Raw genomic sequence first — 17,916 nt, forward strand, 5'->3', positions numbered from 1 at the left:
GTAGAGGTGTTTATAGTATTCTCTGATGGTAGTTTGTATTTCTGTGGGATTGGTAGTGATATTCCCTTTATCATTTTTTATTGCATCTATTTGATTCTTCTCTTTTCTTCTTTATTAGTCTTGCTAGCGGTCTATCAATTTTGTTGATCTTTTGAAAAAACCAGCTCCTGGACTCATTGATTTTTTTTGAAGGGTTTTTATGTCTCTATCTCCTTCAGTTCTGCTCTGATCTTAGTTATTTCTTGCCTTCTGCTAGCTTTTGAATGTGTTTGCTCTTGCTTCTCCAGTTCTTTTACTTGTGATGTTAGGGTGTCAATTTTAGATCTTTCCTGCTTTCTCTTGTTGGCATTTAGTGCTATAAATTTCCCTCTGCACACTGCTTTAAATGTGTCCCAGAGATTCTGGTATGTTGTGTCTTTGTTTTCATTGGTTCCAAAGAACATCTTTACTTCTGCCTTCATTTCATTATGTACCCAGTAGTTATTCAGGAGCAGGTTGTTCAGTTTCCATGTAGTTGTGCGGTTTTGAGTGGGTTTCTTAATCCTGAGTTCTAATTTGATTGCACTGTGGTCTGAGAGACAGTTTGTTGTGATTTCTGTTCTTTTACATTTGCTGAGGAGTGCTTTACTTCCAACTATGTGGTCAATTTTGGAATAAGTGCGATGTGGTGCTGAGAAGAATGTATATTCTGTTGACTTGGGGTAGAGAGTTCTGTAGATGTCTATTAGGTCTGCCTGGTGCAGAGCTGAGTTCAAGTCCTGGATATCCTTGTTGACCTTCTGTCTTGTTGATCTGTCTAATATTGACAGTGGGGTGTTAAAGCCTCCCATTATTATTGTGTGAGAGTCTAAGTCTCTTTTTAGGTCTCTCAGGACTTTTTTTACGAATCTGGGTGCTCCTGTATTGGGTGCATATATATTTAGGATAGTTAGCTCTTCTTGTTGAATTGATCCCTTTACCATTATGTAATGACCTTCTTTGTCTCTTTTGATCTTTGTTGGTTTAAAGTCTGTTTTATCAGAGACTAGGATTGCAACCCCTTTTTTTTTTTTTGCTTTCCATTTGCTTGGTAGATCTTCCTCCATCCCTTTATTTTGAGCCTATGTATGTCTCTGCACATGAGATGGGTCTCCTGAATACAGTACATTGATAAGTCTTGACTCTTTATACAATTTGCCAGTCTGTGTCTTTTAACTGGATCATTGAGCCCATTTACATTTAAGGTTAATATTGTTATGTGTGAATTTGATCTTGTCATTATGATGTTAGCTGGTTATTTTGCCCGTTAGTTGATGCAGTTTCTTCCTAGCATCGATGGTCTTTACAATTTGGCATGTTTTTGCAGTGGCTGGTACCAGTTGTTCCTTTCCATGTTTAGTGCTTCCTTTAGGAGCTCTTGTAAGGCAGGTCTGGTGGTGACAAAATCTGTCAGCATTTGCTTGTCTGTAAAGGATTTCATTTCTCCTTCACTTATGAAGCTTAGTTTGGCTGGATATGAAATTTTGGGTTGAAAATTCTTTTCTTTAAGAATGTTGAATATTAGGCCCCACTCTCTTCTGGCTTGTAGGGTTTCTGCCATGAGATCCACTGTTAGTCTGATGGGCTTCCCTTTGTGGGTAACCCGACCTTTCTCTCTGGCTGCCCTTAGCATTTTTTCCTCCATTTCAACCTTGGTGAATCTGACAATTATGTGTCTTGGGGTTGCTCTTCTTGAGGAGTTCCTTTGTGGTGTTCTCTGTGTTTCCTGAATTTGAATGTTGGCCTGACTTGCTAGGTTGGGGAAGTTCTCCTGGATAATATCCTGAAGAGTGTTTTCCAGCTTGGTTCCATTCTCCCCGTCACTTTCAGGTACACCAATCGAACGTATATTTGGTGTTTTCACACAGTCTCATATTTCTTGGAGGCTTTGTTCATTTCTTTTTACTCTTTTTTCTCCAAACTTCCCTTCTTGCTTCATTTCATTAATTTGATCTTCAATCACTGATACCTTTTCTTCCACTTGATAGAATCGGCTACTGAAGCTTGTGCATGCATCATGTAGTTCTCGTGCCATGGTTTTCAGCTCCATCAAGTCATTTAAGGTCTTCTCTACACTGTTTATTCTAGTTAGCCATTCATCTAATCTTTTTTCAAGGTTTTTACCTTCCTTGTGATGGGTTCGAACATCCTCCTTCAGCTCGGAGAAGTTTGTTATTACCGACTTTCTGAAGCCTACTTCTGTCAACTGTCAAAGTCATTCTCCATCCTGCTTTATTCCGTTGCTGGCGAGGAGCTGCGATCCTCTGGAGGAGAAGGGGCGCTCTGGTTTTTAGAATTTTCAGCTTTTTTGCTCTGGCTTCTCCCCATCTTTGTGCTTTTATCTACCTTTGGTCTTTGATGATGGTGACCTACAGATGGGGTTTTGGTGTGGATGTTCTTTTTGTTGATGTTGATACTATTCCTTTCTGTTTATTAGTTTTCCTTCTAACAGTCAGGACCCTCAGCTGCAGGTCTGTTGGAGTTTGCTGGAGGTCCACTGCAGACCCTATTTGCCTGGGTATCACCAGCGGAGGCTGCAGAAGAGCAAATATTGCAGAACAGCAAATATTGCTGCCTGGTCCTTCCTCTGGAAGCTTCGTCTCAGAGGGGCACCTGGCTGTATGAGGTGTGAGTCGGCCCCTACTGGGAGGTGTCTCCAAGTTAGGCTACATGGGGGTCAGGCACCCACTTGAGGAGGTGGTCTGTCCATTCTCAGAGCTCAAACACCGTGCTGGGAGAACCACTGCTCTCTTCAGAGCTGTCAGACAGGGTCATCTAAGTCTGCAGAAGTTTCTGCAGCCTTTTGTTCAGCTATGCCCTGCCCCCAGAGGTGGAGTCTACAGAGGCAGGGGGGCCTTGTTGAGCTGTGGTGGGCTCCACCCAGTTCGAGCTTCCCAGCTGCTTTGTTTACCTATTCAGCAATGGCGGACGCCCCTCCCTCAGCCTGGCTTGCCCCCTCGCAGTTAGATCTCGGACTAGCAGTGAGCAAGGCTCCGTGGGTGTGGGACCTGCTGAGCCAGGTGTGGGATATAATCTCTTGGTGTGCCATTTGCTAAGACCGTTGGAAAAGCGCAGTGTTTATGTGGCAGTGTCCCGATTTTCCTGATACAGTCTGTCACAGCTTCTCTTGGCTAGCAAAGGGAAATCCCCCAACCCCTTGCGTTTCCAAGGTGAGATGATGCCCTGCCCTGCTTCGGCTTGCCCTTCGTGTGCTGCACCCACTTTCCGACCTGTCCCAATGAGATGAACCAGGTACCTCAGTTGGAAATGCAGAAATCACCTGTCTTCTGTGTCGATCATGGGAGCTGCAGACCGGAGCTGTTCCTATTTGGCCATCTTGGAACGGACCTCCTGGTTTATTTTATTTTTTAAAGAAACTTTAAATCTTTGAGTCATTTGGAATTTATCTGACTACATAGGATACAGTGTGAATTCAACTTTATTCTTTCTCACACAGCTGCCCAGTAGTCCTTATACCATTTAAATAACTCATGTTTCTCCACTGGTTATAGATGCCACATTTACCATATACTAGATTCCCACGTATCTGTGTCTATATTGTAGGCTTTCTTTTTATCCTGTTTCATGTGCCAGCACTGTTTGAATTACTGAGGCTTCATAATATGGCTATTTGACAAGGCTAGTTACCCCTCACTGCTCCTTTTCAGACTTCCTATTCTTGCTTCCCCTTAATCCTGCCGTATAACTTCTGAATTAGGTTTTTTTTAGATGGAGTCTCGCTCTGTCGCCTAGGCTGGAGTGCAGTGGCAGTAACTCGGCTCACTGCAAGCTCTGCCTCCTGGGTTCACGCCATTCTCCTGCCTCAGCCTCCCGAGTAGCTAGGACTCAGCCTCCCGAGTAGTTAGGACTACAGACACCCGCCAACGTGCCCAGCTAAATTTTTTTGTATTTTTAGTAGATTTGGGGTTTCACCCTGTTAGCCAGGATGGTCTCGATCTCCTGACCTTGTGATCTGCCCATCTCAGCCTCCCAAAGTGCTGGAATTACTGGCGTGAGCCACCGCGCCCAGCCTAAATTAGTTTACTTAGATTCCGAAACAAAACCTGTTGCTATTTTTGATGGAATCTTTCTATCTAAGAACTTCATTGTCTTTCAATTAGTTTGTCATCTTTTGTGACCTACAGTGGGTTTACATTTTTTCCCCATAAGTCTTGCATATTTCTTGTTAAATTTGTTTCCAGATAAATGAGGTCTTTCAGTATTGTTGTTGATACACATGAAGGTTGTTGATTGTTGTTGATACACATGAAGGTTATTATTCTCTGCATAGTAATTGTGTACTGTGCTACTTAACTGAATTTTTGTTTGTAGCAGTTTCTCAGTTGATTTTTGTGAATTTTCTAGGTATACAATCACGTCATCTGCAAAAAGTGATAATTTTATCTAATTTCTTATTTTTATATCACTAATCTCTTTCTGTTGTCTAATTATGTTGACTGGTATCTTCAATCTAATGTTAATAATACTAGTGATGAAAAATATCTTCATCTTGTTCTTGAATTTAGTGGGAGTGACTCTAGTTTCCTCATTAAATATGCTAGCTTTTGAAATGAGGTAATTTATTTTTATCATACTAACAAAGAATCCATTCTATTTCTTTGACTATTTTATAAAGAATGACTGTTGATTTAATTTTTTTGTCAAATACCTTTTCAGCAGCTATAGAAAATATGTAATTTTTCCCCTTGGATCTACCAATAACACGAGGTATAACATCAACTTTCCTAATACTGAACCATTCTTATATAGGTGGAAGCATCCCTAATCTAAAAATCAGAAATCCTAAATGCTCCAAAATCCCAAACTTTTTCAGCACTGACATGGATTGTGAATTTGTGGATTAGGGGTGCTCAACTGGTATACTGCAAATATTCCAAATGAAAAAAAAAATCTGAAATCCTTAACATTTCCAGTTCCAAGCATTCCAGATCAGCAATCCTTAACCTGTCTTCCTGGAATAAACTCTACTTGGTTAAATACTCATAAATGTGCTCTGCTGGATTATGTTTGCTAATATCTGTAGAGTTTTCTCCCTGTAATATTTAGGACTACTGCACTTTTATAAGTAAGAATAATTCACAGTTTTCTTTTAAGTTTTATAATCTTGTCAAGCAGGTATCAAGGTTCTACTCACTTTATAAAAATACTTTGAAAGTTTTAAGTTTTTTTTTTTTTTAACTCTCAAGGGCAGTTTAAATAAAATTAGAATTACCAGCCCCTTAAAGGTTTGGTAAAATTCTATCGTGAAACTATCAGGGCCCATTGCTTTAAGTGTTAATGTAAGGTGTGGGAGATTTTTGAAAAACTTTTTTCACCTTCTATGGGAATGGGTTTTTTGGGGATACTCTCTCTCTTCTAGGATCAGTTTTAATAAATAATACTTTCTTAGAAAGTCAATCCACTTCAAATCCAAGTTCAAAATATCTGGAAGAGTTGAATGAAGTTATAGTCCTTATTATTTTAGTTTGCTTTGTTTTTCTGATTACAGGCATACCTTGTTTCATTGCACTTTGCTGTATTGTGCATTGCATATTTGCATTTTGTTTTTGTTTTTTAAACAAACTGAAGTTTGTGGCAACCCTCCATCACGAAGGTCTACTGGTCATTTTTCCAACAGCATGTGCTCACTGTTTGTCTGTATCACATTTTGGTAATTCTCATCATGTTTAAAACTTTTAAATTATTATTTTATCTGTTATGGTGATCTATGATCAATGATCTTTGATGTTACTATTGTAATATTTGGGGGACACCATGAACCATGCCCATATAAGATGGCAAACTTAATAGATATATGTTGTATGTGTTCTAACCACCTCACTAACTAGTCATTCTCCTGTCTCTGTCTGTCTCCCTCTCCTTGGGCTTCCCTATTTCCTAAGACATAACAATATTAAAAGTAGTTCAATTAAGAACCGTGTAAGGGCCTCTAAGTGTTCAAGTGAAAGGAAGAGCCTTACATCTCTCCCTTTAAATCAAACGTTAGATGATTAAGCTTAGTAAGGAAGGCATGTTGAAAAGCCAAGATAAGCTGAAAGCTAGGCTTCTTGTGTCAGTTAGCCAAATTGTGAATGCAAAGGAAAAGTTCTTGAAGGAAAGTAAAAGTGCTATTTCAGTGAACACATGAATGATAAGAAAATGAAACAAGCTTATTGCTGATATGTTGAAAATTTGAGTGGTCTGGATGGAGGATCAAATGAGCCATGAAATTCCCTTAAGCCAAATCCTAATCCAGAGCAAGGCCCTAGCTCTTTTCAGTTCTATGAAGACAGAGACAGGTAAGGAAGCTGCCGAAGAAAAATTTAAAGTTAGCCGACATTGGTTCATGAGGTTTAAGGAAAGATGCCATCTTCATAACATAAAAGTGCAAGGTAGGCCGGGCACGGTGGCTCACGCCTGTAATCCTAGCACTTTGGGAGGCCTAGGAGGGTGGATTACAGGAGTTCTAGACCAGCCTAGCAAACATGGTGAAACCCCTTCTCCACTAAAAATACAAAAATTAGCCGGGCGTGGTAGCAGGCGCCTGTAATCCTAGCTACTCGGGGGACCGAGACAGGAGAATCGCTTGAACCTGGGAGGCAGAGGTTGCAGTGAGCCGAGATCCGCCATTGCACACCAGCCTGGGGGACAAGAGCGAGACTTTGTCTCAATAAAAAAAAAAAAAAAAAAAAAAAAAAAAAAAAAAAAGGGCAAGGTAAAGCAGAAAGTGCTGATATAGAAGCTGTGGCAAATTATCCAGAAGATCTAGCTAAGATCATTGATGAAAGTGGCTACATTAAACAACAGATTTCCAATGTAGATGAAACAGCTTTCTAGTAGGAGACAGTGCCATCTAGGATTTTCATAGCTAGAGAAAAGTCAATGTCTGGCTCCAAAGCTTCAAAGAATGGGCTGACTCTTGTTACAGGATAATGCAGCCGGTGACTTTAAGTTGAAGCCAATGCTCATTTACCATTCTGAAAATCGTAGGGCCTTTAAGAATTATGCTAAATCTACTCTGCCTGTGCTCTATACATGGAACAACGAAGCCTGGATGGCAGCACATCTGTTTACGGCATGGTTTACTGAATATTGTAAGCCCACTGTTGAGAGCTATTACTCAGAAAAAAAGATTCCTTTTAAAATATTACTGCTCATTGGCAATGCACATGGTCATCCAAGAGCTCTGATGGAGATGTACAAGGAAATGAATGTTGTTTTAACGTCTGCTAACACAACATCCATTCTGCAGTCTATGGATTAGGCAGTCATTTTGACTTTCGAGTCTTATTATTTAAGAAATATATTTTGTAAGGCTAAAGCTGCCACAGAGTGATTCCTCTGACAGATCTAGGCAGAGTAAATGGAAAATCTTTTGGAAAGGATTTACCATTCTAAATGCAATTAAGAACATTTGTGATTCATGGGAGGAGGTAAAAATATCAACATGAACAGGAGTTTGGAAAAAGTTGATTCCTATCCTCATGGATGACTTTGAAGAGTTCAAAACTTCAGTGGAAAAAATAACCTCAGATGTGGCAGAAATAGCAAAAGAACTGGAAGTGCAGCCTGAAGATGTGACTGAATTGCTATAATCTCATGATAAAACTTGAATTGGGGAAAAGTTGTTTCTTACGGATAAGCAAAGAAACTGGTCTCTTGAGATAGAATAGGCTCCTGGTGAAGACTCTGTAAACATTGTTGAAATGACAACAAAGACTAGAATATTACATAAACAGCTGACAAAGCAGTGACAGGGTTTGAGAGAACTGACTTTAACTTTGAAAGTTCTATCAGAGGTCAAATTCTATAATACAGTATCACATGCTATACAGATATATATTGTGAAAGGCAGTCAACAGAAGCAGCAAACTTCATTGTTGTCTTATTTTAAGAAACTGCCACAGCCAACTCAACCTTCAGCAACCACCACCCTGTTCAGTTAGCAGCATCAACACTGAGGCAAGGCTCTCCATCAGCAAGTAGATTATGACTCACTAAAGGTTCAGATAATAGTTAGCATTTTTTAGTAATAAAGTATTTTTAAACTAAGGTATGTACTTTAAAAAATGCATTATGCTATTACACTTAACAGACAGTGTGAGTTTACAGTTAAACTTTTATATGCAGTGGAAAACAAAAAAATTGTGATTTACTTGACTGTGACATCTCCTTCACTGCAGTGGTCTGGAACTGGACCACAATATCTCTGAGGTAGGCCTGTATCTCCCTTATTCTTCATATTATGTCTTTGAACTCCCTCACCTTCATTTTTTTTTTCTTGATTATGTTAGCTTAGTGGTTTATCTTATCTTTTGTTAACAAAATCACTTTTTGGATTTATTTATTAGTTACGTTTTCAGTTTTAAAGTCACTGATTTCTGACTTAAAAAAACCAGAATCTTTCTCCTGGTTTCCTTCAAGTTTATTTTTTTTCTAAATTTTTGAGTCATATCCTTAATTAATTCCTTATTCTGTATTAGTTTAAATAAGGTGATGCACATTTCTCAGCATTGCTTTAGCTATGGCCCTCAGGTTCTGTTAAGTAGTATTTCATTACCCTTGTTTTAAAATTCTTGAAAGTCCATTTTTATTTCCTTTTTTACTCAAGAGTTGCTATTTAAAATTTCTAAAAGACATCTTGTAACTTTACTATTAATTTCTTTCTTTCTTGTGACACTCCTACCTTAGCCTCCCTAGTAGCTGGGATTACAGGTGCCCGTCACCATACCCAGACAATTTTTTCTATTTTTAGTAGAGATGAGGTTTCACTATGTTGGCCAGGATGGTCTCGAACTCCTGTCCTCAGGTGATCTGCCAGCCTCAGCCTCCCAAAGTGCTGGGATTACAGGCATGAGCCACCAAGCCTGGCCTTAATCTCTATTTTATTCCCTTATGATCGGAGAATATTATTTTCTATTCTCCAAAAAACATTCCAAAAAATACTATTTTCTATTTTTTGGAATGTTATTGAGGTTTTTCTTTTATAATCAATGGTTAACTTTTTTGTGAGTGCTCCATGAGTACTTAAAAAGATGGCACAGTCCACAGTTTTAGTATGCAGTTTGAATATATAACGAACAGATATACCTTAGTAATTATGGCATTTAAATCTTCTACATTTTATAATGGAAAAAACGTTATAGCATACAGTTATGCAGAATCAGATACTATACGTGATTTAAAATATTTAAGAATGCACAATTTAAATTATCTAAAGGGAAATTTTAAAAAGTGTTTTTAAAATAAACAAGCTTATTTTTAGGGGAAGAAATTTCTCATTCTTTAAAAACACATTTGAGTTCAAAAGTAAAAACTGCCTACTGAATCATACATAATCAATGCTGAGGTATTAGTAAAGGTATGTTATGATTTACCAATTATGTCAGAGCATGGATTCAATTACACATGACCATGTTGTTTCACCTACACGTTTAAAATCTAGTGTATATGATTTTGCTGCAGTAATATGATACTTTTACATAAGTCTTCTGTGTCATAGTAAGAATGCTACTTGTCAGCTTTTATTGTTCAATGCAAACACTTCAGATGGTATAATAAATACAACTACTACATTTACATAGCTTATAAGTAAATGTTTCTTTTCATTGCAACAGAAGCTTAAGCAAAGTCTGTTTAAGTTGGATTACCTTATATTAGCAGCCAGATTAATTCATGAAAACATTCATGAACGCAATACATATTTATCAAGTATTTACTACCAGTAGGTGTTATGCAGGAAATAAAGATAATATTGGAGTCTGTCTCAGCAGCCAACTATAAATTTTTATTGTCATTTGATAGTTCTTTATACATCTATGTAGTCTATATCAGATTTTCCAAGAAGAATAAAAAAGATATGGACATTGGAGATAAGATCACAAATAGATGAAATAATTTTGGCTGGATCCTTAGCTGAACAATAAATAACACTTTTGAACATTTTGCTCACAACACTGCCCTAGGTTTTTCTTTCTGCCTCTTAGAGAATAATTATTACTGCCTCACTAAGCTAATTCATTTATGTTAATTTTACAGTAATACAGACTTATAAAAATTATTTTGTAACTGCCATTCTTTTGCAAGTATAGTAATAATCATTAAGCTTCAAAGTTAAAAATCAAGTAATACCTAGAAGATATTACTATATTTTACTGGAATCTTAACCATTTAAATTTCCTTCATGTCCTAAACTAGAAAAAAAAATACACTTTCCTCTCAATAACTTTAAATAATCATTTTATACATAGATGACATTTCTAATGATAAAGCAAAAAAATCAGAATATCATTATAATTTTAAACCAAAAAAAGGTTCATAAATGTAGGTAGGTAGGGATTAATAAAATGTTATTAATAACATACCAGCATATTTGTTTTAAACACACTGCTCTTTCTTCCTGTACAAGTAAGTAAAGAGGGTATTTATTCTATCTAGCCTTTTTGACCTCTAACATTAATCATTTATATTAAGTATTTTTCAGCCAAGTGAATCTTTGTTGGCATTTTCATTTTCAATATAATAGTTACTTATTTAATTGATGGTTTTATTAGCAGACCTAAAGTCTGGCCACTGCTTTGGGTTCTTGCATTATACAGACATCTATATATAGGTGTTCCCTGGTATCCACGGAGGATTGGTTCCAAGACCTCCTAATCTGAGAATAATCAAGTCCCCGATAAAAAATGGTATATTATTTGCATACTAACCTATGCACATCCTCTAGTATACTTTACATAATCTCTAGATTACTTATGGTATCTTACAATGTATATGCTATGTAAATAGTTGTTATACTGCATTGTTTAGGGAATAATTACAAAAAAAAAATCTGTACATGTTCGATACAGATGCAATTTTTTTCCCTAAGTATTTTTGATCCGTGGTTGGCTGAATCCATGAATGCAGAACCCAACATTATGAAACCGATGGATACAGAGAGCCAACTGTATGGAGACAGTATATGGACTGGATTTGGGCCTAGTTTGGGCCTTGAGTCTAAGCCGTATGCTCCAAAACCAGCTTTGCAAGAGATCTATATAAGGCAGCACTTTGTTAATCATTTGATACACATACACACACACACACACACACACACACACACGCACACAGCTCTCTCAAGACTCACTGGGGAAGATGACTAGCAAGGAAGGATTCATGAATTTCTGATCTTCTGGTTGAATACCATAGATTCTTACACTTACCTTTTTTTTGTTTGTTTTTGTTTCTGTAGAGATGGGGTTTTGGTATTTTGCCCAGGCTGGTCTTGAACCCCTGGCCTCAAGTGATCCTCCTGCCTCAACCTCCTGAAGTGCTGGGATTATAGGCAAGAGCCACTGCACCAGGCCCCCTCAAATAATTTATCCTTTGGATTGACAATCAAACTAAATTAAGATTCCAAATGCAAAGCATGCAAAATCCTCTTTAACTTCTTACCTTAGCACACTGCATGTGATTGCAGCCTTCATTCTTCTGTATTGGAGACTTACAGTTGGCACAAGGCTTGGAGTTAGTTAATAACCAGAGACAATTGGCGGCATCCTCGTAGGCTTCACTAACTCCCACAACTTTGGGATATTAAGCACAAACACAAAAATACATGATTTAGTGTACAACTTCTGGGGGAAAAAAAACTCTCCACACTTTTCTTTGCAGGCTGTCTCTCAATTTTAATAAAACATTTATTTTCTGATTAGGGTCTGTGGCAACATTTTTAAACTGCTTCGTTTTGAATAGCCTAAGATAAGCAACTCTATTCCAAAAGAATAGAAACCAGGTTTCTATTCATGAAACCTGGTTTAAGGGCGATTTCTCTCCATAAACTTGTGCCCAAATAAACTGGGATCAAAAACAACATACACAAAAAAAGTTTAAAAAAAAAAAAGCAACATATTACTCCATTTAAAATAACTATTGTATCAACGAAAATTACAGAAAGAACAGTTACTTTAGAAAATAATTTACTTAACAGGCCAGATGCAAACATAATTATCAGAAACTCTTTACCATAGTAAAAAGCAAAAAATATCAACATCTTTTTTATCCATGATTATTCTGGATAAGCTTAAAATTAATTCAATATGACATATCTAAAACTAAGCATCTCATTTATTACACCCTCTTTCTCTATCATATCTGGTTCCTCTCCATTCCCAGTTCTTATTGCTTTAAGCTAGGGTCCTTCATACCTCTTGCCTAGACAACAAAAGCATAGAAAACCAACTTATCTCCCCAGTTCCTTCAAGGGCCCACCTCCAACTACACTGCTTGCACCATGATTTTTTAAAAATCTCTCCATGTTTTTCTTTTATTGACACAAAATATTTTACATATTTATGAGGTAGATGTGACTGTAACGTGCATAGAATGTATAATAAGTCAGGACATCTGAAGTACCCATCACCTTAATTATCATTTCTATGTGTTGGTATCATTTCAAGTTCTCCCTTCTAGTTGTTTTGAAATATAAGAAATATTGTCCTTTATCTAACTCTATGTTTGTCCCCATTAACCAACTTTTTTTTTTTTTTTTTGAGACAGAGTCTTACTCTGTCACCCAGGCTGGAGTGCAGTGGCGTGATCTCGGCTCACTGCAAGCTCCACCTCCCGGGTTCATGCCATTCTCCTGCCTCAGCCTCCCGAGTAGCTGGGACTATAGGCACCCACCACCACGCCCGGCTAATTTTTTGTATTTTTAGTAGAGATGGGGTTTCACCGTGTTAGCCAGGATGGTCTCGATCTCCTGACCTCGTGATCCACCCGCCTCGGCCTCCCAAAGTGCTGGGATTACAGGTGTGAGCCACCGTGCCCGGCCCCCATTACTCAACTTTTCTTCATCCTCCCATCCCCTGCCAGCCACCCATCCCACAGTGATCTTTTTAGAATACACACCACTTAAAATCTTTTAATTTGCTCCCCATTGACTACAAGATAAAATCCAATTGCTTTTGCAAAGAATATAAAGCCTATTATGATATGGCCCATCTGGCAAGCTCCTCTCACCCTCCATCCCTAATCAAACTTACACTCTTCATTTTCTTAAACTCAACTTATTTTACTATAATTTGAGATCCGCAATCTTAAGGAATGCCATGGTTTTTAAATATTCTAAATTTTACATTTTATAAACTTCCCTCTCCCCTCCATGGACAGAGTCAGGGGCTAGAGAGTTCCAGATGCATGATTAAAAAATTTTTTCCTGCAAGAATGTCAGCAATCAAGTTGGTTTTATTTTCTTTTTTAACTCTAAGTGCACTGAGAAGGCCTACATTTTCTTTACTCAAAGAGATGCCAGAAAATCATCTTAGAATCTCTGAAACTGGCCCATCTAATCAAAGCTTTGTTTACACGCAGACACTTTCAGAAGGGTGGTGGAGTAAATGGTTGGCTCTACTGTCAAAGCAGGGGAGAAATCAGACCCTTTGAATTTTGAAATTCAAAAAGAAAAGTTACCCAACCCCTAGATATAAGCCCCTGGGGAAGGAAGGGGGACAAAGGTTTGGGCTCACTGACCCCTGGGAAGTGGCTCTGTGTATGGATTGGAAGGGCTGAGCACCAGAAGCAGTCCTCTGATGGAGCGTAGCAGCACAGAAGTGGAGCTATCTTGCTGCAAGGAACCCCATGTGCTTGCCTACTTAAGTTTATATTAACAATAGAACAGCAGCTACTGTTGGACTGTAAAAGCATCGGTTTTTAACTCCACACAGCAAAGAGAAACAGTGGTAATGAACTGATTAGACTTTACTCCAGTTCTGAACACACTTGGTAGAAGATGGTTTGATTAAGGTGTTGGTGGAAAGAATTCTCAGATAATTTGGTGGGTGACAGAGTTTCAGAAGGAACTTAGTATACTTAGGGCTAATAAGGTCAAGCTGTGGAGGCAATTCCACTTACAAAGGGTATTGCTATAATACCTAATCATTTAAGTAGACGTCACATTTAAACATCTAATTTTTATTAAAAGTAGTGGCCTTTCTTCTTCCTTCAGCATCAACATTATTGTTAGCTCAGAGGCACTAACATATTCTTATGACTCTTATTGTCCATTGTTATAATAAATAAAGCACAAAGCCATTAAAACAAAGCAGCAGTGTGGCCTGCAACATAACAGTTTTTTCTTCCACCCTTGGAGAGAATGTGATCTCCTAACTGCATTTTAGTGAACTGCATGAAGTAAATCATGTTCAGGGAATAACCAACTATTACTATGATAAAAACTCATGCTGGAAACAATACCTTTATTTCCTATTCTCTGAACATGCTTATTCTATACATCTGTCCCTTATACATACTTTTTTTTTTTTTTTGAGACGGAGTCTCGCACTGTCACCCAGGCTGGAGTGCAATGGCATGATCTCAGCTCACTGCAACCTCTGCCTCCTGGGTTCAAGTGATTCTCGTGCCTCAACCTTCCAAGTAGTTGGGACTACAGGTGCCTGCCACCACACCTGACTAATTTTTTTTTGTATTTTTAGTAGAGACGGGGTTTCACCATGTTGACTTGGCTGGTCTCAAACTCCTGACCTGAAGTGATCTGCCTGCGTTGGCCTCTCAAAGTACTGGGATTACAGGCATGAGTCACTGCATCCAGCTTATACATACTGTTCTTAACACCAACAACACCGTATCTCCCTTCAATCTATCTGGTGAGATTTTTTCACCTCTACTGACTTTCAAACTCTTCTCTTTACTTGGTTACAGCTCTTATTCTTTCTTAATAATCTAGTGTGCTTAGGTCTCTTTCTAAAACGTATTAACTTCATAATAAAGTATTAGAGTATCAGAAAATCGAAGATCTATTAACAGAATCAACATGTATGCATGTGAAAACAGTTGCTTTTAAAAACTGAATTTTTATTTTTAATTTTTTTAGAAATAGAGATTCACTCTATTATCTAGACTGGAATGCAGTGGTGTAATCATAGCTCACTGTAGCCTTCAACTTCTGGGCTGAAGAGATCCTCCTACCTCAGCTTCCCAAGTAGCTAGGACTACAGGTATGTGCCACAATGCCCAGCTAAGTTTTTTATTTTTTGGAGAGGTGGGATCTCACTGTGTTGCCCAGGCCTGTCTTGAACTCTGAGCCTCAAGTGATCCTCTTGCCTCGGCCTCCCAAACTGTTGGGATTACAGGCACTAGTGGGATTACCACTGCACCTAGTCAAAGACTGAATTTTTAAATAATACAATTTGAACTCAGTTTATTGAGTATGTCCCATGAAAAATACTGGTCTGAAAAATTTATAAATTAACCATCATTTCATAAAAAATACAACCATTCCTGCTTCTTGCTCTAATTAGACACAACAGAGGCAATTTCAGTGCTTAACAAACACTATTTAAATCTTTATATGAAATTAATTCCTCAAATTGATTTCAGCATATTTTCTAATACTTTTTTCTCATTAATTAGATTTCCTCATCCTGAGTCTCATAATTCAAAGACTTCGGAAAACTAGGCATAAAGAAGAAAACTATTTCATGAAAACACAAGTTTGGTTAAACATGCTTATGCCATTTTTTTTTGCATAAAATGCAAAGTAAAAATGCTATGATCCAAATACATAAAGTTAAAATAGTACCTAATCATACTTTTCCTTTTTGAAATATCATTTTTGTATATTTAATGATGGGGTTCTACTTTAGTATTATAGTTGGCCAATTATTGTTCACTTTAATCCTCGCCCTAAATTTCATAAACATAAGTGGCCATTACTGGTCACTATCTTTCAGTGTGGAGGACACAAATCAGTAGAGTGAGAAAACTCCTAGGCTTTTCTTAACAATAACTGGGACTTTCTCTGCAGCCTTGGCTTGGTTCCTTCTCTGGTAGAACAAATCTCAGGTGTCTTCAGCCTTTTGTCTCCTATCATGTTTTCAAACATTCTTCCATCTTTCCAAATCAAAACCCCCTTTGGGATCTCCCTAGAAGTAACCATGTATATACCATCTATACCATTTTCTAGCTTTTCTATTTCTTTCCTCCTCTTAGTATCAGGATCATTATCATGAGGAAGGATGTTTTTTCACAGTCTCACCCATAATCTGTTCTCACTAGCCAGGCCATTCTTCTTCCCCTTCCCTAGCAAAAACTTATCTGTGGGTATGGAATGATTCATCCAATTTTAACATGGTAAGGGATAACTAAAAACAGCCATCTATTTAAAAATACTTGCTTTAAAGAGTTTTTCTGCATTCTGATACCAGACGTGAGATGGATATGCTGTGTGGCAGGGCATTTTTGTTTCTCTTGGCCTTGGTATCTCCCTCTGTAAAATCGGGGTAATTTGTGAATTAAGGGCAAGTAGGGAAATGTATTACTCTAATTAGACCACAGGCAAAACAGAAGATTATAATGAACTTGAAGAATTGTGGGAAGAAACCCCAAAGGGGGTTTTGATTTGGAAAGATGGAAGAATGTTTGAAAACATGATAGGAGACAAAAGACTGAAGACACCTGAGATTTGTTCTACCAGAGAAGGACTATATAAACCTAAAAGATCATACCCACAGTTTGAGACTGCTTAAGTGAATGATCAGCAGTCACCTAGTAAGTGATCTGTTCTTACAGTTGGAACCTTTAAAGATGAACAGTTCTTTCAGGGTAATAGATCAAATTTGGGGATAAAAGACTGGGAAAGTGATGTACAAAGCCATTTGATACCACAGGATAGTAGCACTTTGAGAGGGCCAGTGTATCGCTTAGTGCACACAAGGAGATGAGTATTCATCTCGAGCTCCCAGGACCCAGGATCTAGACAGCTGTGGAGATGCTAACTCACCTCGGAGGCTGGGGTGGGGATTTGGGGGAAAATAAAAGAAAAATACTTGCTTTATATTTCAAACATTGCTGGGCATTTTCAACTCAAGAATTGAATAACATGCTAGACTAATTACTTCTTGGTGCATTAAATCTTTTAGGCAACTAGCAGGCACACAGGATTTACTACTTAAGATTATTTAATCTGTAACCCCAGCACTTTGGGAGGCCGAGGCAGGCGGATCACGAGGTCAGATCAAGACCATCCTGGCTAACACGGTGAAACCCCGTCTCTACTAAAAATACAAAAAATTAGCCGGGCATGGTGGCAGGTGCCTGTAGTCCCAGCCACTTGGGAGGCTGAGGCAGGAGAATAGCGTGAACCCAGGAGGCGGAGCTTGCAGTGAGCCGAGATCACACCACTGCACTCTAGCCTGGGTGACAGAGCGAGACTCTGTCTCAAAAAAAAAAAAAAAAAAAAAAGATGATTTAATATATCTTGTAACTCTCCTGTATATGCCCCCTCCCACCTGAATTACCCATCTTAAGCCTTCATCTCCTCTCACCTGGTCATTCTGAAGTTGTCTCAGAACTAACATTCTTACCTAGTTTCTCAATAATCTCCATTTTATCATCCATACTTCTGCCTGAGTGATCTTTGTAAGTAAGCATCTTCATTCATCACTCTCCTACTTAAAACCCCTTTTCAGTGTCTAGGATTTCCTAGCATTGTGCATAACCACCTCTTTGTGCCCAATGCTTGATTTGGACTCCTGTCTGCACAGTCTCATCTCTCAATGCACCACTAAACTGATTGTATGAATTATTTGCAGTCCTTGAATATGCCATGCTACTTCACCTTGCCACTTCACTCTATGCCTGGAATGTCTTTCCTATTCTGGTTCATGTGAAGGACATCTATCAGCTTTCAACATGCAGCTTGAGCATCAATTCTTTTATAAAGTGTTTCCTAACCCTCTCCCATAGATAACTGGCCTCCTCTTTCTTTGTCCTTCCCCTCCCCTAAAAGTTAACACATACATGAACAATGTTCTCTCACATTCATAACACATTTTTCCTTAGTTTTGTATACAGTTGCCTCTCTAAAACATAAACTTCAAGAGCATAGAGGGCATTTAT

The 17,916-nt window shown here is 38.1% G+C and overlaps 1 protein-coding gene across 9 annotated transcripts in view; it reads right to left on the reverse strand.

Annotated features, from left to right (window-relative positions):
- The window catches only part of ANKIB1 (ankyrin repeat and IBR domain containing 1), a 158,952-nt gene that overhangs the window by 19,480 nt on the left and 121,556 nt on the right, over positions 1 to 17,916 (reverse strand). For all 9 annotated transcript variants that reach the window (XM_063667575.1, XM_054493871.2, XM_054493872.2 and 6 more), the window contains one exon: positions 11,455 to 11,585. In XM_063667575.1, the coding sequence (XP_063523645.1) occupies positions 11,455 to 11,585 (131 nt within the window). The remainder of the gene's footprint in view (positions 1 to 11,454; positions 11,586 to 17,916) is intronic.

This window comes from Pongo pygmaeus, chromosome 6 (assembly GCF_028885625.2).
Source record: "Pongo pygmaeus isolate AG05252 chromosome 6, NHGRI_mPonPyg2-v2.0_pri, whole genome shotgun sequence".
NCBI classification, from domain to species: Eukaryota; Metazoa; Chordata; class Mammalia; order Primates; family Hominidae; genus Pongo; species Pongo pygmaeus.